The sequence below is a fragment of the Macaca thibetana genome, chromosome 6, assembly GCF_024542745.1.
Source record: "Macaca thibetana thibetana isolate TM-01 chromosome 6, ASM2454274v1, whole genome shotgun sequence".
In the NCBI taxonomy this organism is placed as follows: domain Eukaryota; kingdom Metazoa; phylum Chordata; class Mammalia; order Primates; family Cercopithecidae; genus Macaca; species Macaca thibetana.
The window spans coordinates 100,666,737-100,690,495 of NC_065583.1; the positions used below are offsets into that span (position 1 = coordinate 100,666,737).

Here is a 23,759-nt window from a genome sequence, read left to right on the forward strand (position 1 = left end):
ATTAAGCTTCAAATGATCATGTAGCAGGGCTTCCTGCCAGTTCCAGGTGACAACGCCAGCCCCAGTCATCAAGAAGTAATCCTGTCTCCACTAGACAGAACAGGGTGAGAGTTCCATGGTCCCCAATAGATAGGGACTGTGCCCCAATAATCATGAAGCAGTTACAGAAGAAAGGCCGTCGATCCCTCTGCCTTCCATAAAGATTCATGGGGATCATGTCTCTCAGGAGGAAATGAAGCAGAATAGGGTGGAAACAGGGAGCCTAAGGCCAATCTGTGGTTGACTTCTTGGAATTGGACCAAAAGGAAAACCCCACCTCTCCATGCCCAAGGAACAAGGGGCCAGAGGTCCCTCCCTCTACATAACCTCCTCTCCCCTATGTCACAAATGGGAAATGCCTCTGACTGGTCACAGAACAAGCCTCCACTTCAGCCTCTGATTGGTCATGGTCCAATCCTTCATTTGCATAGTGTATAACCTATCAGAGGCCTCTTAAGGGTACTTGGGGATATAACCAAATTCTTTTAGTTAATAAAAACCCTAAGAACATTACAGTTGGGGCCCTTGAGTCACTTGCTCCAGCTCGCTCCCACTCTGTGGAGTGTACTTTCACTTCAGGGAATCTGCGCTTTCGTTGCTTTGTTCTTTTGTTGCTTTGTGTTTTGTTCAATTTACCAAGAACCTGGACAACTTATAGTTAAGACTTTCCATCCAGTAACAATCTCAAGATACAGGATATTATCATCGCCACAGAAGGCTGCCTTGTCCTTCACCAAAGGAGGTTTTCTAATGGGGTAAGTCGGTTTTGCTTCTTTTTTCACTGGGTGTACATGGAGTCATACATCCACAGCCATACAGTATGTATGGTTATGTCCATTGGTCATGCCATTTTTATTTCCTCCTGTGTAGTTTCCTAACCAGGGAGAGAGGTCAAGAGATGAGGAGCAGAGGGAACCAGCTTGCTGTAGAGCAAAGATGACTAAACACAAATAAGTAAGACTGGACATTTTAAATAAATGGCCGGGGAGTCACAGAACCTCACACTGTCCTCCAATTTGAAGGTAGGAGAGCCTGAGAAATCTGGGACTGTTCACTCCTCTCCCTTACACCAGACTAGACATACACTAGTGATGAAAGATGAAACAGATACAGTGACTGCATGCTTGGAGATAGCATACCTAAAGTGGGCTGGCTGATTTGCTGCTCAACATCACTGCTCTCTGCTGCTCCCTTCCTATCTCTGCTGAAAGTAACTGAATAACCATACAGATTACAAGGTAAAAACATAAGGAAAAGGCAGGTGCATTAATACTTACTTTTACTACACTGGGCAAATATCAGTCTATGCAGAACTGTCCCCACTCAAAGATAAGGAAAATGATAGTATGCAACCTATGCAAAAATAATTTTTATAATTAAGGGCTATAACATGAAAAAGATAAATGCAGAATATACACTCGAAGCCTGGCGTGATGGCTCACACCTATAATCCCCGTATTTTGGGAGGCTGAGGCAGGAGGACTGTTTGAGCCCAGGAGTTTGAGACCAGCCTGGGCAACACGGTGAAACCCTGACTCTACAAAAAATACAAAAACTAGCTGAGCATGGTGGTGCATGCCCGTAGTCCCAGCTACTTAGGAAACTGAGGTGGGAGGACTGCCTGAGCCCAGGAGGTCAAGCCATGATTGCACCACTGTACTCCAACCAGGGCAACTGAGCGAGACCCTATTTTGGGGAAAAAAAAAGAAAATACATTTGAAGATTCCTCCTGAAAACCTTTAGAGTTTTAAAAACTTTAAAAGTTTTAGAGGAAAAACATGCCCTGTGATATCTTAGGATCTGAAGAAAACAAATGGAACGAGAAAGGGAGAGCAATGGAGGATGAGAATAGCTGGGGTTACAGAGATGAAAGTTATTACTAAAAAGGTCCCATACAGAATTCAATAGAGTCAACATGTGGTAACAATTTTTCTTTTCTTTTTTTTTTGAGACAGGGCCTCGCTCTGTAGCCCAGGTTGGAGTGCAGTGGCATGACCACGGCTTACTGCACTCTTGACCTCCTGGGCTCCGGTGATTGTCCTACCTCAGGCTCTGCAGTAGCTGGAACTACAGGCACACACCACCAAACCCAGCTAACTTTTTTGTGGTTTTTTGTAGAAACGGAGTTTTGCAATGTTGCCCAGGCTGATCTTGAACTCCTGTGTGCAAGAGATCCACCACTTCGGCTTCCTAAAGTGCTGTTATTATAAGCATGAGCCACCGTACCTGGCCTACAGTTTTCTAAAGAGGAGAACAGAAAAAAAAACAATGCTCAAATACACATTAGAAGAAAATTTTTCTGTATAAAAGGAAAGCTAGACTAAGTAGCATAAAAGGGTTATGTTTTAGGAAAAATTAATAGAAAGTAGTCAGTAATAAAACAAATTCTGGTTACAGTGTTGAACTTCAAGGATAAAGAATATCTGTGCACCATAAGGAAATGTAATCCCCAAGATGACCTTACATTTCTCCTTAGCAACATTAGATGCCAAAAAGTAATGATGCAAAGTTCACAAGGCTTGAATGAAACAATGAGACCCTAAAAAGCCAAGCTTCCATTCACACATACAAACAAAAGAAAGCCAGGCTCACGTATGTGGAATTCAGGAAATACAGCAACCATGAATCCTTTCTAAAAAATATTGAAGATATAATCCACTTAAGTTGATGCATCACAATAAAGAACTTGCAGGAAAGTTTTGATATGGAAAAGCTAGAAATAAGCATCACTTCTAGTTAAACATAAACACAAAAATATGTGTAAGTATAGACACCAAATAGACTATAACTGTCATAAATTTTTGAAGAAAAGCTAATGTTAAAAAGAGAAAGAGTAACTCAATCATCATAATGAACTTAGAAAAAAATCCAGAATACATCAACAAAAAGGGAGCCAAGAGAGATAGGAGGAAATCAGTGTAAGAGAATTGGCAGCACATATTTTCCTGTAGTTTTATACATACACACACACACGAGTGTGTGTGTGTATATATATACATATGTGTGTGTGTGTGTGTGTGTATATATATATCTACACACACATTTTTGTGTGTGGGGGGGGGGGTTGGGGGGACGATGGGGTCTCACTCTGTTGCCCAGGCTAGAGTACAGTGGTGTGATCATGGCTCACTGCAGCCTTGACCTCCTGGCCTCAAGTGATCCTCCCACCTCAGCATCCCCAGTAGCTGGGACTCAGGCATGCACCACCACACTGAGCTGTTTTTTTTTTTTTTTTGGTATTTCTAGTAGAGGCGAGTTTTTAGCATGTTGCCCAGGCTGGTCTTGAACTCCTGGGCTCAAGGGATCTGCCTCTCCGGGCCTCTCAAAGCTCTGAATTAGGCCGGGCATGATGACTCACGCCGGTAATCCCAGCACTTGGGGAGGCCGAGGCGGGCAGATCACTTGAAGTCAGGAGTTTGAGACCAGCTGGCCAATATGGTGAAACCCCGCCTCTAAGACTAAAAATACAAAAATTAGCCAGGCGTGGTGGTGCATGCCTGGATTTCCAGCTACTTGGGAGGCTGAGGCAGGAGAATCACTTGAGCCTGAGAGGTGGCGGTTACAGTGAGCCAAGATTGTGTCACTGTACTCCAGCCTGGGCAACAGAGCAAGACTCCATCCCAAACAACAACAATAACAACAACAACAACAACATAAAAGTGCTGGGATTACAGGTATGAGCCACTGCACCTGGCGTGTAGTATTAAAGAATAAAAACTTAAACATACGATTGTTTTCAGTTATAAAGACAATCCCAACAGAACTAATGGGATGATGGGCAAAACAAAAAGGGGCCATATAGAAAAACAGAAGAATTAAAACCTTCACAAAGACATGTAAGAAGAAAACTAACAGGGCCAGGCTTGGTGGCTCACACCTATAATCCCAGCACTTTGGGAGGCCGAGGCAGGTGGATCACTTGAGGTCAGGAGTTTGAGAACAGCCTGGCCAACGTGGTGAAATCCTGTCTCTTCTAAAAATACAAAAAATCAGCTGGATGTGATGGCGCATACCTGCAATCCCAGCTACTTGGGAGGCTGAGGCTGAGAACTGCTTAAGCCTCGGAGGTGGAGGTTGCAGTGAGCCAAGACTGTGCTACTATATACCAGCCTAGGCAACACAGTAAGACTTTGTCTCAAAAAAAAAAGAAAAGAAAAGAAAAAAAAAGAATAACAGGATCCCAGAAGTATATCAGTTGTATCAGTTAATGTATAAAGGATAAGTTCACCTATTCAAAAAAAAAAAAAAATGGTCAGAGTTTCTAACTATCTATCTATCTGCTGTCTTCAAGAGACATACTGAAGTCACTAGGACTAAAAAACAAACACACACACACAAACAAAACCAAACGGTTTTGGTGCAGATATACTGGGCAAATGCAAACCCAAATAAAGTAGGTCATCATGTTAATATCAGGCAAAGTTGAATGCAACACATAAGGCATTAAATGGAACAATGTGGGTTACAGCAGAATGATGAAGAGTGTAATCTATAATGAAGATATATAACTGGCATAAACCTTTATGTGGCAAATAAAAAAGCATCAAAGTACATAAAACAAAAACTTCATAAATAAGGAAGTATCAGGTTTAATATGCTTCTTAGTTCTAGAAAAATTGAACAAATTTGAGGGGAAAATTATATAGATAATCTGCAGAGTATAATTCATATGATTAAAATCATAAAATAGGGTCTGGGCGTGGTGGCTCACGCCTATAATCCCAACACTTTGGGAGGCTGAGGTGGGAGGATCATTTCTATCCAGGAGTTTGAGACCAGCCTGGGCAACAGAGCGAGTCACCCATCTCTGCAAAACACCAAAAACTAGCTGCTCATGGTGGCATGTGCCTGTAGTCTCAGCTACTCCTACTCAGGAGGCTGAGGTAAGAGGATGGCTTGAGCCTGGCAGTCAAGGCTACAGTGAGCCTGATTACACCACCGCAGTCATCCTGGGTGACAGTGAGACTCTATCTCAAAATAAAATAAAATAATTATAAAATACGACATAAAAAATGTGATTAATATAATAAATTTACATAGGATCTGATATAAGGGTCAACCAAATAATAAATATTTTAGGCTTTGCAGACCATATGGTCTCTGTTGCACTACTCAACTCAACTGTAGTGTAAAAGCAGCCACAGACACTATAGAAACAAATGGTCATGGCTGTAATCAAACTAAACCTTATTTACTAAAGTGGGCAGTGGGCTAGATTTGGTCCATAGGCTATAGTTTTCCCACTTCTGATCTAACGGTATAAAATTTTACATAAACATGCATACAACTTTATATCCTGAGGACAGGAAATGCGCCTTTTACTCAAGCACTCAGGGAACACTTAAATAAACATAACAGGAGAATTTCTAAGATAGTCAAAATGGTATAGATGATATTTTCTGACCACAATGAAACAAAACTCAGTAACAAAAGAAACAAAATAACTTCTATGACAAATATAACAGAGCGGCTCAATCAATAGGACTCCAACTTTGTCAGATTCTTTCCTGTGGACAAGAGCTGGAAGGCCAAAGTCTGCATTTTTCCCATTCCCTTGAGACTAAGGTTCTGTATGGGCTTGCCTTTCACCAAAGACACATGTCTATGAGAGACATGGAGGCAGAATTGAATTTTGTAATGGAAGACCATGGCTGCTCAGACAGGTATCATCTTGGAGTTTGGTTTTTCTGCAACAGCTGCAGTGGAGCGTTTGGTGTCTAGTCATTATCTTTGTGAGCAGCAAAGGAGAGGTGGTAGCAATGCCCTTTTTACCGGCACAGTACAGTGGGTCATTGATCCTGACCGTACCACTTCTCATAAAATGTCTAGGCTTGATCCTTTAGCTCATTCAGAAACTCTGAAAGCTAAATAGACCCCATAATAAACTACCGTCTCCATAAACTGGGGAGTATGTTCTGTGGTCTGTAACTAAGAACTTGTTCAAAACAACCCCAACAGCTTGAAGGTTTTACAACTGTCTAAATCTTTGTGACTCTTTTAAAGATACTAAGTGGCAGGGCCAGCACTAGAAGTGCTGTTTGTACTGAGCCATGGAGCCTCAGTTGAATGTATATCTGTTGTGTCACTCATATTTCAACCAAAGATCAGGTGAGTCACAGTCCGATGAGTATCTTTGGAGCCTAAAGAAAGGCTAGTTAGTGCTGTCTTTGCATATTCTCATTTTGGGTGGAAATCATGAGCTAAGCGGAACAATTTTTCTTTCCTCTGACTACAGTGAAAAATACATGTCATAAAAAATGATGGCCCCTGGTGAAACCCCGGCTCTACTAAAAATACAAAAATTAGCTTGACGTGGTGACGTATGCCTGTAATCCTAGCTATGTGGGAGGCTGAGGCAGGAGAATCACTTGAACCAGGGAGTCAGAGGATGCAGTGAGCCAGGATCACGCCACTGCACTCCAGCATGGCGACAGAGAAAGACTCCGTCTCAAAAAAAAACACAAAAAAGCAAAAAAACAAAAAACAAAACATGGCCCTTCTGGTTCCCCTTTAGATCCTCTTCTTAGTAAAATGAAACTTAGTGATTAAAATACACACACACACACACACACACACACACACACACACGCACGCACCCCTAAGACAATCCATTGAATCCAAGTTAATCCTTTCTACCCCAAAGCTATAAGTTGCTCAGCAAGTTCAGAGCCATTGGGAAGCCAGGGAAAGGCATTTCAGAGAAACAAACATCACAGGTTTGGGACTTTAAGAAAAGACAGAGGAGTGGAAGGTAGCATGTGAGAGGAGTGGGAGGTAGCATGTGAGAGGGTGATGGGTACAGGCAGGTGCAAAGGACACCACACAGGAAGTTATAAATTGTACTGAGAGAGAAGGGAGAAACAGCATGAGCAAGTACAGAAAGAAGTGAAGGACACACTGGGCTGCTAGGACCTTTGAATCATCAATTCACAAGGCCATAGGCAGGGAATTCTGTGCCAGTGGTTGCTACTCTCCACGCTAGCTGGCTATCCATGTGGGGGCCCCAGACAAAAACTGTACAACAGAAATTACCATCATTAACATAACCAATCAGGTCTGCCTTCCTAAACAGTTGAAGAATAAAGGAAGTAAGAAATTGGTAAATTGGTAGGGGCGGGCAGCAACAGAGACACTTGGAAAGAAGTCAGTTAAGCCAGAGGAAAGCACAAGGCCAGAAAACAAAGAGAAAACAGAGTAGAAAGTCAGTAATGGCAGATGCAGAAAAAATGAAGATAGAGAGAAACTGATTGTCTATAATGGTGGAACAGCCGCCAAGCCCAGAGAAACTGAGGCAGTGAGAAAGGAGGCTTGTTGTGGATAGAGTGACAAAATAACAGAAATCAAACTATGCTGTATTCTGAAAATGATTCCAATTTCTTTTCTTCCATAAGCCCCGGTTGGGCTACTGTTTCTGTTTTACTTTGCAATGCGTCCCCCAGTGTTTTTCTGTTCTTGCAACTTATGAGAATCTATCACTATTAACTAAGTTTGCAATTATTCATTTAGACCAGATTTATGATAAATTGCCACTCTGAAGGAATCATTTTAGTTTAACGACGTCTTAGCTATGGTTGAGCATTTATATTACATTTTTTTCTTCTGGTTTAGGGCCAGTCACAAACTGCCTGAATATAATTAGGTGTCTTGCAATTGACGACCTATACTCATCTGCCACTAACAAATGTCTCTTTACATTTAAATCAGATAACTTGAAGTCTCTGGTACTTCTGTAGAAAGTTACCATTCAAAAAGCTACTAGTCAACCCAAAAGCCCATCAATGACAGACTGGATAAAGACACTCCGGTACATACACACCATGCAATACTATACAGCCACAGAAAGAACAAGATCATGTCCTTTGCAGGACCATGGATGGAGCTGGAGGCCATTATCCTTAGCAAAGTAAGGCAGGAACAGAAAACCAAATACTGCATGCTCTTGCTTATAAGTGGAAGCTAAATGATGAGAACTCATGGACACAGAGGGGAACAACTGACACTGGGGCCTCCTTGAGGGTGGAGAGTGGGAGGAGGGAGAGCAACAAAAAACATAACTATTAGGTACAAGGCTTAGTACCTGGGTGACGAAATAATCTGTAAAAAAACCCCTATGACAAAAGTTTACTTACATAACAAACCTGCACATGTACCCCTGAGCCTAAGAAAGGAAAAACCTTAAAAAAGAAAAAGTAACTATTTCAACTTATCCAATTTATTCCTTCCCACAAATAAGAAACTGCATTTTCTCACTACAAGAGAACTGAAGGACTTTTTTTTTTTTTTTTTAAATTCAAACCTTACTGCAAGGCTTCTAATATAGGAGTGATTGTTTTAGGAGCATTTAATATTGCAGTATAAGTTAACCCACTGCTGATCAGCATTCATTTACACAGGGACTTATACGCCTGTTGCTTACAAAGTATCAGTTAATTCCTGGGTTCATTAACAACTCTTTTTTCTGTGTTTAAAACAGCCTGTCTTCTTATGTTGCCCAGGCTGGTTTCAAACTCTTGGCTTAAAGCAATTCTCCAGGCCGGGCGCGGTGGCTCAAGCCTGTAATCCCAGCACTTTGGGAGGCCGAGACGGGCGGATCATGAGGTCAGGAGATCGAGACCATCCTGGCTAATACGGTGAAACCCCGTCTCTACTAAAAAATACAAAAAACTAGCCGGGCGAGGTGGTGGGCGCCTGTAGTCCCAGCTACTCCCAGCTACTCGGGAGGCTGAGCCAGGAGAATGGTGTAAACCCGGGAGGCGGAGCTTGCAGTGAGCTGAGATCCGGCTACTGCATTCCAGCCTGGGGGACACAGCGAGACTCCGTCTCAAAAAAAAAAAAAAAAAAAAAAAAGCAATCCTCCTGCCTGAGCCTCCCAGCAGTTTAGAGGTATGAGCCACTACACCTGGCCAATGACTCTTTTCTATCATGCTTTTGTACCCACAGTGAAATAATAGTTTAGAAACCTGGCTTGTGTGCTAATACCAAAGCTATTGATTGCTGGAAAACTTAATGCTCAAGGTCATGAAGCAGACTTAGTGCTTGGGAATATTTTCGTTACCTCCTTTCCTGATAATGCTGTAAAATGATTCAAATATCATTTAAAATATAAAATACTATTCTTGTAGAGTTTATCAACAGATTGAAGTATTATGCCTGCTCTTCATAGACATTCCTTTAAATCTCATAACACAAAAATGCAATTTAAATGTTTGCTTTTGTTAAAAAGTAATCTAAAAAGCTTGGAGAAATTAAAGGCCCACTGTTATTTGCAGAAGTGGGCCTCTTCTGATGAATAACATTTTGAAGGCGATATGGCTGTGCTTTTTAAAACTTGATTCTTTATTTGCAAAGGAATCACTTAGGATACTCAGTTTAAAAATCAAGTGTCCTCTTTATATTTCCATTCAATTTTGCTGTGAGCCTAAAATTGCTCTAAAAAATAAAGTCTATTAAAAAAGAACCTAGATATAGACCTTACACCCTTCACAAAAAAGTCACTCTAGACCATTGTAAAATGCAAACTACAAAATTCCTAGCGGATAGAAGAGGAGAAAATCTAGATGACCTTAGCCGTCGCAATGACTTTTTAGATACAACTCCAAAGGCATGATCCATGAAAGAAAGAAAGAAATAGCTGATAAGCTGGACCTCATTAAAACAAAAAACTTCTGTTCCATGAAAAGCACTGTCAAGAGAATGAGAAGACAAGCCACAGATGATAAAAAACATAGCTGATAAAGAACTGTTATTCAAATTATGCAAAGAATACTTGAAGTTCAACAATAAGAAAACGAATAACCAGATTTAAAAATGAGCCAAAGATCTTGACACTTCACCGAATAAGATATAGATGACCAATAAGCGTATGAAAAGATGTTCCACATCACGTGTCATCCAGGAAATACAAGTTAAAATAAGGAATACCACAACATACTATTAGAATGGCAAAATTCATAACACTGATACCACCAAATGCTAGCAAGGATGTGGAGCCACAGGAACTCTGATTCATTGCTGATGGGAATGTGAAATGGCAGTGTCACTTTGGAAGACAGTATGGTGGTTTCTTACAAAACAGAACATTTACCAGCAATCGCACTCCTTGGTACTTATCCAAATGAGCTGAAAACATACGTCCACGTAAAAAGCTACACACAGATGTTTACAGAGCTTTATTCATAACTGTCAAACTTGGAGGCAACCAAGATGTCCTTCGGTAGGTGAATGGATAAACTGTGGTACACCCAGACGATGGAATATTATTCATTGCTAAGAAATGAGCTATCAAGCTATGAACAGACATGGAGTAATCTTGAGTGCATGTTATTAAGTGAATAATAAGCCAGTCCGAAAAGACTACCTACCGTATGATTCTACCCATACGATATTCTGGAAAAGGCAAAACCATGGAGACAGTGAAAGGATCAGAGGTTGCCAGTGGTTTGGGGTGAGTGGGATGCACAGGCAGAACAGAGGGTTTTTAGGGCAGTAAAACTATTCTGTATGATACTATAATGGCGGTTACATGTCATTAGAAATCTGTCCAAACACATAGAATATACAACATCAAGAGTGAGCTCCAATGTAAATTACGAACTCTGGGTGATAGTGTGACAATGTAGGTTCACCAGCTGTAACAAACGTGCCACCGTGGCGCAGGATGTCAATAGTGAGGGAGGTCGTGTATTTGGGCAGACAGTATGTGGGACCTCTCTGAGCTTTCCACTCAATTTTGTGTTGAATCTAAAATTGCTCTAAGAAATAGTCTATTTTAAAAATAATAATGAAGCTCCCTAGACCCCACATCAGATGCAGTAAATCAGATAGAATCTTAAAGAGCAGTCATGAACCAAGAAACATGATTTTTAACAAATTTCTTTGGAAGCCACATCACTGGCTCTGTGAGGAAGGAAAAGGTGAGAGAACATGATGCAGAGATGACAGAAATTAACACTGGTATTGCTGTGTCCCAACTTCAGAGATTCAGATTCAGTAGCTTTAAGGTGGGGCCTAGAAATCTACATTTAAGAAACTCCTTTGGTCCTTCTGATAGAGGGCAAGACATTCCTACCTCCAAAAGTGAGCTTTCTGGAAGTAGGATTAAGAATAAGGGGCTTGAAGCTGAAAAAGAGGTGAAGATGGCAAAGAGTATTTCTCTTCTGATGTGAAAAAATACCCTTTTGTCAAAAAAATAAAAAAAAGATAGTCAAAGGCAATGAAGAGAGGATCTGAGCAAAGGACAAAAGAACTAGAGGCAATTCCTCCTCCTGAGAATAACTATTTCTGCAGGAAGACAGTCTTGTCGTGTGTCTCCCAAAGTATGTAGGTGCACATTCCTCACCATGATTTCATGGAGACAAGGCAGATGACATGTTATCTTCGGGGATTTAGCCTCAAGAACAGATTAAGTAGTAAAGCTCTAACACACCAATTAGCAGAGCTGTAGCCTCTAAATGCCACAATACAAAGCACTTATCAAGAACAGGCAAAAACAACTGGCAGGTTTTTGGGGGAAAAACTGGTTCATCCAATGGGTAAGAAAAAAAATGATTTTTTTTTTTTAGATGACATTCAAAATGTAGCAAGTCAGTAACTGTGCTTATGGAATAGCACCTATAATTGGGGTAACTGTGTAAGTTATTATCTAAAACAGGAAACTTCTGAGTTAAAGAAGGTTTTTAATAATTATGCCAGCAAAACAGGTATAGAATAGGACTTCCCAAGTAAACCAGAATGAATGGCTCTCAAACTGTGGTACTTCCCTGGATATTAATAAACCAAATAATCATGATATATAATAACGACAATGTTCCACAGAGGAATTGGCCTTAATTACAAAGTTAGAAACCACAGATGGTGTTAATACAAGTTCTTTTCTCTCTCCACCCATATCCTTGGTGTGAAACATCAAATAGCCCTTTTATAATTACAAAGCACAGCAGTAACTAATATTGATCTCAGAACTCAATAAAGGTCAACATTAATTTACAGAACATTTTGGATTCAGTCTAGTTTTTACTCTGGAATTCATGCAGTGGGCAGTGTTTCACCAGCCCCATCACCATCACCATGATGACAACAGGCACAAACTTGGACAAATTGTCTGAAAAAGTTTTTATTTTTTTCTAAAGATACAGCACACTTCTGTATGGATCTTGAATCCCTAGTGAAATGGTGCCTTCATTATGAAAAGAAACATCTTTTCATTGGGTTTCTAAGCTGAAGGAGTTTGGTTTTACTTTTCCATTTTAACATATATTAATTAGGGTCGATAGTATGCCATGCTCTGCCCTAAGTGACAGATAAAGCAGAGGACAAACAGACCAAATGATTGTCAACTCAATTAAAAATATTGTTTAGTCATTTGTCATCTTTGAGACTAATGGTTCATAAACCTGACTGCACATCAGAAATACTAGGGGAGCTTTTTAAAAAACATTATGCCTCGTCACATAAAAACCTGTACACAAATATTCATGGTAGCATTACTCATAATAGCTAGCAATAGAAACAATCCAAATGTGTGTCAACTAATGAATGGATAAATTAAAATGTAAGTATACATAAAATGGAATACTTTTTACCAGTTAAAGAGAATGAAGTTCTGATACACAGATGAATCTTGCATCTAAGTGAAAAAAACCAGACACAAAAAACCACATATTCTATGGTTCCATTCATAGGAAATGTCCAAAATAGGCAAATCTATAGAGACGGAATGAAGATTAGGGGTTGTCCAGGGCTGAGGATCTTGGGGAGGAAAGGAGACTGACAGTTAATAGGTACAGGGTTTCTTTTTAGGGTAGTAAGAATGTTCTAAAATTGATTGTAGTGACAGTTGTACAAGCTTGTGAATACACAAAAACCCACTGAATTATTCACTCTAAATAAATTGTGCAGTATGTAAACTATGTCAATAAAGCTGATAAAAGAATACTAAGCTTGGATCTCAGTCCAGAAGACTATGATTCAAATGGGAATCATTTGATTTTCATATTCAGCACTGAGAAACATTGAGACAAACTGAGTAACTCAAATGCTTAGGTTTTTACATTTTTTTTCCTTTAAATTTTTTTTTTTGGAGACGGAGTCTTGCTCTGTCACCCAGGGTGGAGCACAGTGGAATGACCTTTGCTCACTGCAAACTCTGTCTTCAGGGTTCAAGCAATTCTCCTGCCTCAGCCTCCCGAGTAGCTGGGACTACAGATGCCCGCCACCACGTCTGGCTAATTTTTTGTATTTTAGTAGAGACGGGGTTTCACCGTGTTGCCCATGCTGGTCTTGAACTCCTGAGCTCAGGCAATCTGCCCGCCTCGACCTCCCAAAGTGCTAGGATTACAGGTGTGAGCAACCACACCCAGCCTTTAAATTTCTTTTTAACTTATAAAATTTAATTTTGAAAACTCATTTTTCCTTTCTCTTTTTAAATTATAAATTATAGTCCCATGAATTTTCAAATATTGTTATACTAGTTATATAATAAGAATATTTTAAAAACTACATAGAATAGACAGCACTGAGGAGAGATGAAGCAATAGAAAGGTCAAAGTTGAAACTTGTTAAAATGTGTTTGGCTTTTTTTCCCCTAAGGTTGGAATTATTAAACTGGTCTGACTTTAGAAGGTTTTCGAGGAATTGGTGTGTGTTATTGCAGAATCACTAGCTCTTAATTTGTAATTTGATGGCTAAAAACAGACAAGTCACTTAAAGGAATACATCATATTCAAAAGTTGCTTTCCTTGACATTTGGCCACCAGTCAGCCCTGTCTCCCCCAGTCTCCATCTGAAGTATGCTCATGCCTATGCAGTACCAGAGGGAATCTGAAGGGCCCTTGCCATGCACCAGCAGCCCTATTCTCACCTGTGTGGTTATATCTAACCTTAGAATTGCAGCCCCAAGATGGTCATCTGAAATACAAACACAATTGTTTGCAACTTTCTGCCTACCTCCCCATGGCATTTATGCAGTCTTTATGACTGGGATTTGGCCTCAACATTTCCTCCAATATCTCAGTAACCCAGCTGGGGATGAGCCTCACTTAGAAATGCTGTTCAGCGGTGCTGATCTCTTCCCCAGCTTAGAGGAGGCCTGCGCTTCCGCAAGCTGGCGGCCTGGCTGGCGTCCTGCTCATGCTGGAGAACCTACCCTGTAAAGTTCTACGCTGTCAGCTGCCAGACACTGTGTGCTACCACTGCCAGGACACAATGCTCCTGGAACCCCTACCTGCTTCAGTGTTGATGCTGGCCTGGACCAAGCAAGAGGGAGAGGTGGCTCCAGATGTCCACCTGGACATTACCAGTGATTGCTGGTCCCTGCAGCTCCCTCTGGCATGGGCATCACATTCCTGGAGTCATCTCCTTTTCTCCCTGTGAGGTGAGGTTACAGCACTATCTTTGAAATCTTGTTAGAAAGAATATAAGACATTTACAGTTATATAGAGTATTGAAACAATTTTGTTCTTTTTAAAAGTTAAAGCATACATTCCAACTAACTCTATTTTGACAGTTTTGAGAATTTGACTATACATTAGTATCTCTGGAGGGGTGGCAGAATCAAACTACATCATACTCTAACTCCAATAAGGTTGGGAGTCTGATAGCTAAAGAGTGACTGACTCAAAAGTGAAGCCACAACCTGGGGACACTGTATTGACTCCTGTGTCTGGGGTCATTGCTGGGATCACTGAAGGTAATAATGCAGAAGAAGGAATGAAAAATATGTCCATCAAATGTGGGGAAGACATTTAACTGAGCAGAAATAATAAAAGAGAGGAAAATAGGATGGAGAGCTTTTGTGCAAGATCATATATTTAGAAACAAAAAGAACACATGGATCTGGGAAGCCAGATTGTAAGTGCTGTAAAAAACCCAGGGACACAGTTGAGCACGTGTTACCCTAAATTTGCAGGAAGGGAGCACTGTTATGAATCAACTAAGCTGTAAGGCTCATTACTGGGAAGATCATACACTTGGTATGTTGATGAATAGCAAGGTCCCAAATGAATAAGTTCACTTCTGTGTATTGCGCTGATCAAAGCAGTAACCTTAATTTCATAATTACACCTAAAAAAATGACAATTTCCAAACACTTGAAAACACCAAAATTCAATGGGACATACCATCATCTATAGCAAGTATTCATTAAATATTTATTACTCAAACAAATGACAAATAATTTCATCCAACAGTCTTTAAACTGCTTAATCCTGTGACAATATTTAAGATTTTAAATTTCATGACCTTATTCTTTCTATGCCCTAGTTTTTAAAAGCTTGATAATTCTATTTCTTTCCTTTTTTTTTTTTTTGAGATGGAATCTCACTATATTGCCCAGGCTGGAATGCAGTCACGTGATCTCAGCTTACTGCAATCTCCACCTCCCAGGTTCAAGAGATTCTCCTGCCTCAGCCTCCCGAGTAGCTGGGACTACAGGCGTGCGCCACCATGCCCGACTAATGTTTTTGTATTTTTAGTAGAGATGTACTTTATATTTTTAGTAGAGATGGGGTTTTGCCATGTTGGCCAGGCTGGTCTTGAACTCATGACCTCAGGTGATCTGCCCGCCTTGGCCTCCCAAAGTGCTGGGATTACAGGCGTGAGCCACCATGCCTGGCCAATTCTTTCTATTTCTTATAAAAAATTCTTATGTTCTTGGTGGATAAACTGGCTGCCTAATAAAATTATTTTAGTTCAAATGGAGAGATTCCTGCCAGATTCACCCAGCTGCCAATTATCTGAACTGAAACAAATAAAAATATGAAGTAAATTTTTATATCACCCTCCAAAAGCTTGGGAATTATATTCTGCCACTTAAGGCTTTACTGGACTTACTGTCCATGAAATTTTCTAATTACAAAGTGGAAGTCTATTCAAGAGTGTTTATACTTAGAAAAGTTAGGAAGACAGGAACCTGAAAAAGACTGTCTTCAGAAAAACCTCTCTGTTTCCAGTAGGAATATACCATGGTCATAATTTTATGCTCACATGTCACACAAACATAGGCTGTTACTGGAGAGTTATTTTGTACAGTTGGTATTTTTAATTCTCCATTTTTTGTTCACAAATGTAAGTCTTTATTTTAATGAGGAAGAGAAGTCTGTGTTTCTTCCATTTCGAACTCCTCTGTCCACTTCTGCAGGTCTTGTGCATTATGCATCGTCCATAACTTTGCAAAATACTTGAGTCTCTTCCTGGGGAAAAATAAAATACTATTTAATAAATGAAATTGCTGGGAGACAATACATCTCATCAGAAGCTATGAAAAGTCTGCAATATTTGAATACTGGGCAGGCTCTATAGTTAGGAAGCTGTGTCAGTGTCACCCTTCTGGTGAAAGGAGCTTTCAGAGCTGCTACTATAATCAAAGGACCCAGGTTACCAATTGCCACTATTGCCTTTGTGCTTTCTCCTAAAATCCTTACCCCTGTCAGCCCCAGAGGGGAGAACCTGACCTCCTCCTCCTTCAAACTCTGCTAGAGGCTGGTGGTGTGTACTTATTTGCACCTGGAGACAAGAAACTCCTGTGAAGTGTTCCCAGGATGAAAAGTAACACCAACCGAAGACAATGAAGCTAATTAAAGAGTAAAACGCCAGCATAACACAGACTTACTTTTTTTTCCCGGCAGAATAGCAACCCAATTGAGTATTTAGGGTATGGAGCTAGAGTATCTGAGTTCCAATTACTGCTCCACCATCAACGAGCTGTGTGACTCTGGGTCAGTGTCCTGTCCTTGCTGGCCTCACTTTCCCCAACTAGATCATGAGGATAAGGCTGCCATAAGGATGAAATGAAATAATGTATGTAAAGCGATGAGAAGAGTAGCTGGCACAGTGTCTAGGCTGCTGCAAATGACTGCTCAGAATGGTTTCTACACACAGTAACCATCCAATAAATAGCAACTATTATAACAAATACACACTAAGGCCCAAGATTCAGTTTGATTTCTTTGATCTGGCCAAAGGAATTGATGTGATAAGCACTTTTAGAAAAAAGGTAAAACAACAAATACAGTATCTTGATAAATGATCAGATTCTATCCCAAAGCAACATCTTCTAATAATTCTCTCATCTTGTCAAGGTAACTTCATAGATTTCAAAATGTCACTTACTAGTTGGAAGAGTTATGAGTAATCTGTGAATGTTTTTGCTCTTGGCTTTGTAGGCTATATAGCAGAAACAAGAATATATGAAAATATAGAAATTGCCATATTTTATTGCTAGCTTGCATATATTTCTATAGCAAATTTAGAAATTGACATAGTTTATTGCTATCTTGTGTATATATATATCCTTTGTAGTAAAGCTTTATTCTAGGTTTTTTTCAGAGAAAAAGAACAATAATAATATGGCAACTAAAGAGAGTTTAATTTGTCTCTGGACTTTGCAGAGGAAGAGGGCTAACTTTATTTTTTAATTCTCATAGATAATTTTCCCTCAGGAAAAATTTTATATTAATCTGGCTTGTAACAGAAATAGGCTGAAACTGATTATGCCACTTTGCTTCTGTTTTGGCATTGTGATTTGGAAATGAGCCAGAAAAGAGTGTCACTAGAGGAGGCTGTGTGCCATTTGTAGAGCCCAGCACTCTGGACTTGGTCAACTATAGTACACCAAAGTGGAGGAGTGCAAGGCGGAAGCACAGGAGAAGGAGGTAGAGAAAGAGAAGTTAATTGCACTACTGTAAACAAGTTAGCAACTGTTTCTTTAGCTAGTATGATAGGCATTACTATTTCAATATTGAAATTTGGTAATAATTCCCAGAATTATTACCAAATATTAAAGAATATTCTTGGAGTATAACATAGGAACCACCAGTAGCCAGCCAAGATTTTCTGTTCGATCAACAATCTGTTCATCATGGTCATATGGTTATCAACCAGGGTACTAATGTACCCAGCACATCAGGCTCCCCAAGTATGGCAGGGGTAGGGAAGTAGGTGGATGGGGAGCTTATGTTGTTTCAGAATTTTATATTTGGGAAACAAAAGGGTGTAATTTACGAATATGATATTTCCCTAGGAATATCTTTCTTTCAAAGTGTATCTCAGGTTTACATTAAGATTAATTTATGTACTGACTACATACTAGCTGGATAGCAAGGGTAAAGGTGGAAAGTATTTCCATAAGCATTTAAAGTGACAGAAGCCTGTTTAGAATGAAAAATTTGTCACAGTCTATAAAATAAGTGACATGTGGATACTGACTATGATTGCCTGTTATGTAGTACTATTTCATTAATATTCTGATAGAATTTCTGGATGTAATTGTTGCATATCTGAATAAAATCTATGAATAAAATAAATTTTCTGTAGGTTCTCAATATCTTCAGTAACCTTTCGCATAATTGAATCTTTAAAGTAACCAATGTGGCACATATTAAGGAATTAACTTAATTCTTTATAAAAATGACTGAAAAACCAATTCAGCAACTTAATGATCTAATGAAGATGCACTGAATTCACCTGAGCTTTGCAAGAGCTGTTTTCACTTCATCATAATTAAATGGTTCAGAATATTTGAAGAGGCGCTTAAAAGGAGATCTGATGTTCATTTTTAGGACACTCCTCTTTCTTGGACAACTTAGGTTTCATTACAAATGAAAAAAATGTAGCATAATCATTCTGACCTTTTCGTATTTATTAATCCTTCCAGCTCTTTTGACTTGTGAGCTGCTTTCTTCAAAATTTCTCCAGGAATATCTGCTAGTTTAGCCACATTTAATCCATAACTCCTTGCTGCAATTCCTCTAGTTATTTGGTAAAGGAAGGTGACAAAATCAGGGACTTGTTCTTCGCCTGTGAAATAAAGAAAGGAGATCAAATCCGTGCCCGAATGCTGAAATAAATTATAGGATTAAAAAGGACATGTACATTCTCATAACTTTATTAAATCATACAATCTGAAATCACTATTCCTACTTGCCTGTTAGATCCATTTATTAATTTGATATGTCAAGAAAAAGGTAAATACTGTTTTGAAACTGCTGTGTGCATATAGGATCTTTTAGCTCACTTAAAATAGTTTTCAAAAATGATTCATTGCAAATTTGAACTGAACATCTATATTAAAAAGAGAATGATTTTATTTATTTACTTTTTTAGAGATAGGGTCTCGCTCTATCACCTAGGCTGGAGTGCAGTGGCGTGATCATACCTTACTGTAACATCAAACTCCTGGGCTCAAGTAATCCTCCTGCCTAGCCTCCTAAGTAGCTAGGACTACAGGTTCATGCCACCACACTCAGCTAATTTTTTAATATTTTTTGTAGAGATCGGGTCTTGCTATGTTGCTCAGGCTGGTCTTGAACTCCTTGGCTTTAAACAATTCTCCCTCCTTGGCCTCTCAAAGTGTTGGGATTACAGGTGTGAGCCACTGCGCTGGGATGAGAATGATCTTAGTATGTGGTTGATACAATATAATTTCTCCTTTTTATGTTTCTGAGACAGGGTCTAACTTGCTTGCCCAAGCTGGAGTTCAGTGGCACAATCTCAGCTCACTGGCAGTCTCAACCTTCCAGGTTCAAGGTGATTATCCCATTTCAGCCTCCAGAGTAGCTGAAACTACAGGTGCATACTACCATGCCTAGCTAATTTTTTTTTTTTTTCTTCAAGAGATGGGGTTTTGCCATGTTGCCCAGGCTGCTCTCGAACTTCTGGGCACAAGTGGTCCGCCCACCTCGGCCTCCCAAAGTGCTGGGATTATAGGCATGAACCACAGTGCCAGGCCTATAATTTCTCCCTTAAAAACAGGTAAGAAAATATTACATGTTGGTCAGTTTAAATAACAGGATTGAGATGTTCTGGTTTATTAAATATTCAGTTTAACTAAGAGCTATACATACTGGATTCTGTTCAGTACCACCCAGATCCCTCTTAAGACTAAAGAGTTTATTCCCTCAGCTGTCAGACAGATTGTTGGCCTGCAACCCTCGACTGTTTGCCTTCTTTGGAAATTGTTGCAGCTGAAGGGGGGGCTTCACTCAAGACCACACCTCGCTTTGGGGCAGCCTGCAGCCAGTGACTGGTTGTTGTAGGTAGCCTCGAAGATGGCCACCAAAGACCTCTGCCTGCTGGTGTTCACGTGCTTGTGTCATTCCCAACCAGTGACTCACTTTTAATGAACAGAATACGGCAAAAGTGATGAGATATCACTTCAGAGATTAGGTTACAGAAAGATTGTGGCTTCTGACTTGGGTACGCTCACTTTGTTGCCTGCCTGCTCCGAGGGAAGCCAGCCACCATGTTGTGGGCTGTCTATGGAGCTGCTCACATGGAAAAAACTGATGTCTCCCACCAACAATCGGCGAGAGCCTGAGGCATGCCAACAGCAGCATGAGTAGGCTTGGAAGCAGATATTGGGAGGCTTGGCAAGAGCCACATGTGAGCTGGGAAGCCTTGACATGGCTGTTGCCCTGATCAGTGACTGACTGTAGCCCTGTGAGGAACCGAACTAGAGGATCTCTCATAGGGCTACAGTGTTCAGCCTTAGAGGTGTGGTTAAGTTGCCCCTGGACTCCTGACTCACAGAAACTATGAGGTAATAAATGTTGTTCTAAGCCACTATGCTTTGGGGGGTAATCTGTTGCACACTGTTTGCAAATTACCCCAAATTAATAAAGATAACTAATAAAGGTATAGAGGTCTATCCTCCTCACCCCAAGTTGAGGTAACTTTGAAGGACGATTCTAGCCTCAGAGTTCTCTGCAGGGCTGGCTGAAGCCTTTTGACTATAACACAGCCCAGCACTCCCAGTGAACCTCCTGAATGCAAATCTCAGAATCTGCTTCCTAGAGGACCCAGCCTGTCATATATACATACACATGAACTTAAAACTTCGAAAGAACTGGGATATAATGAAGTACAATAATTATAATAAACCACTGCATGTAGTTTAACCTAAAGCAGCTCAGGATATTATGTAACTTTTATTATGAAATTCAATATAATTGTGCTGCAAAATGTGCATTGTGCTGCAAAAATGTCCAAGGTGGGCCAGAGTTACAAAGATTTCTACAATCCCAGTATACTTATGAGTTTATTAAGAGCTTTTTCTCAATCATTATTTCATTTGATAGATGTGTATGCTTTTCTTCTTTTATCAGTGAAAATTTAAAAAGCCAAAGACTGAACACAACAGAGAAAAAGGACAATGGATTTTTCCTGGCCCTCCTCTAAGAATTCGGCAGCAGACAGATAAGAGCTTTCTAAGGGTGGGTGCTGAAGTAGGAGGTGGAGAGAACACCAACTCACTCAGAAACACAGACCCAAATTTCCGTTACAAGGCACTGAGAGTACCTTTTGCCCCCAAATGAAAGTTGAGGAACACAGGTGCGGAAGTAGGTGGGAACAGATTAGGGAAGACGCAGCTAGAAGCCAGTGCCCGCAAACCTGGATAACTTTTTGTTACTTTTCAAAGTTCACAAGACTAAGACTGAAGTGAAAAGCAATAGACAATCAAAAAAGCCATTTCTTATCTTTAAGACAGAAAAATAGTTTATCACTTCAACTGTGTTAGTCCTAACTGATCTCCCCGTCTCCAGTTCTCCAATATAATCTAGACTCCATGCTGACCTTTCTAAACAAGATTCATTCATCTGTCTCTCTGTCCATCTATCCATCCAGCTAGCCATCAGTATTTTCTGGGAGCCTAATAAATGCCATAAAATCCCCCTACCTAAAAATTTGTTAATGAATTTTTTTTTTTTTTTGAGACTAAGTTTCGCTCTTGCTGCTCAGGACGGAGTGCAATGGCATGATCTCGGCTCACCGCAACCTCCGCCTCCCGGGTTCAAGTGATTCTCCTGCCTCAGCCTCCTGAGTAGCTGGGATTACAGACTCCCACTAACAAGCCCAGCTATTTTTTTTTTTTGGTATTTTTAGTTTTTAGTAGAGTCAGGGTTTCTCCAGGTTAACCAGGCTGGTCTCAAACTCCCGACCTTGGGTGATCTGACCACACTTTGGCCTCCCAAAGTGCTGAGATTACAGGCGTGAGCCACCATGCCTGGCCTATTGATGACTTTTAATTTTTTTTTGTTTTATACAAATAGTGTGTGTGTGTGTGTGTGTGTGTGTATATATATGTAGACATATATAGAGTGCATGAGAGATAGTTATAACAATGTTCTTATATAACGTATAATATAGCTACAAAATATAGCTAACTTACATAAAATATTTCACTGCTCTGAATACCTTGTTAACATACAAATAGTTGCTGAGTGTGTCATTATATGCTGGTCTCCACTTTACATTATGGTAGTTTTCACACCTTCAAGGTAAAGAATGTGACCACTCTTCCATAATCACCTGGAGGATCTCTTTTTGTAATTATGTACTCCTTTACCCTCTGTGCGGGAGAGGGGTTTGGGGTGCTGGCAGGATGGAAATATGGAGTCAGAAAAAGCCACATGGGAGAGAATAAAACTTGTTTTATGAGTAAAACTCTGTTTCTTTACAGGTTCACAGCAAAAGTTCTTGATGAGGAAGTAATTACTTACAAGCTATGGCCACTTCTTAAATGGACATTATTAAAATGTTTACCTGGCACTGCTTTGAGTCAGTGGAAGTAATAATTCATGTTTCTGTTTATTATAGGGAAACTTAGCAAGATTTATATTTAAGCTAAACTTCTCTAAGCAGTTATTCAGGAGATATGTGCTGACAAATAATTTCTGAAGTTGCTTTTAGAACAGATTCATAAAAATTTAGGGGTGAGTGAAGTTAGGTGACTTGTCCAAGATCATACAGATTGGAATATACTAAAATACAGGTTTCTTAACTATTTGTCCATTGTTTTACCTATCACATCATGGGAAATAGAGTATTTTAAAAGCCATCCAAAAGACCTGTGGGGCATTTTACTGATGACCTATGCAATGGCCTCTACCTCATACAGAAGAGGAGAAGTTGGGGGAGAGCTAATGGATGAAGCACAGATATAGCCAGGAACAATACTGGAAGGCAGCAGGCAGTGGAGCACTGCTTCAAAATTCTGAGTGAGATGGTTTTCAATCTAAAATTCTAATCCTGGCTGAACTATAAATTTGAACATAGAAGCTACATATATTTTTTAAACTTTTAAGTTCAGGGGTACATGTGCAGGTTTGTTATAGAGGTAAACTTGTGTCACAGAGGTTTGCTGTACTGATTATTTAATCCCCCAGGTATTAAGCCTTGTATAGATTAGTTATTTTTCCTGATCCTCTCCCTCCTCCTACCCTCCCCTGTCTAGTAGGCCCCAGTGTGTGTTGTTCCCCTCTATGTTTCCATGTGTTTCATCATTTAGCTCCCACTTATAAGTGAAAACATGCAATACTTGGTTTTCTGTTCCTGCATTAGTTTGCTAAGGAAAATGACCTCCAGCTTCATCCATATTCCTGCAAAGGATATCATCTTATTCTTTTTTATGGCTGGATAGTATTCCATGGTGTATTTGTACCACATTTTCTTTAACCAGTCTACCGTTGATGGGCATTTAGGTTGATTCCATGTCTTACTACTGTAAATAGTGCTGCGATGAACATACGTGTGCATGTGTCTTTATGACACAACAATTTATATTTCTCTGGCTATATAAATTGTAATAGGATTGCTATTACAGTAATAGGATTGCTGGGTTGAATGGTAATTCTGTTTTTAGGTCTTTGAGGAATCAACACATTGTCTTCCACAATGGTTGAACTAATTTACACTCTTACCCAGTGTATAAGCATTCCTTTTTCTCC

At 39.9% G+C, this 23,759-nt stretch overlaps 1 protein-coding gene and 1 long non-coding RNA gene across 3 annotated transcripts in view; one reads left to right on the forward strand and one right to left on the reverse strand.

The window, feature by feature from the left end:
* The first annotated feature begins 403 nt into the window (after positions 1–403).
* Positions 404–22,580, forward strand: LOC126957635 (uncharacterized). The gene is made up of 5 exons (XR_007726838.1): positions 404–794; positions 19,483–19,560; positions 19,648–19,785; positions 21,138–21,245; positions 22,493–22,580. It is a non-coding gene; the product is annotated as an uncharacterized LOC126957635 (long non-coding RNA).
* Positions 15,323–23,759, reverse strand: part of MSH3 (mutS homolog 3) — a 221,234-nt gene continuing 212,797 nt past the window's right edge. For both annotated transcript variants that reach the window (XM_050795642.1, XM_050795643.1), the window contains exons 23-24: positions 18,663–18,831; positions 15,323–16,226 (exon numbers count right to left, since the gene is read on the reverse strand). In XM_050795642.1, coding sequence (XP_050651599.1) covers positions 16,115–16,226; positions 18,663–18,831 — 281 coding nt within the window. In that variant the 3' untranslated portion in view covers positions 15,323–16,114. The remainder of the gene's footprint in view (positions 16,227–18,662; positions 18,832–23,759) is intronic.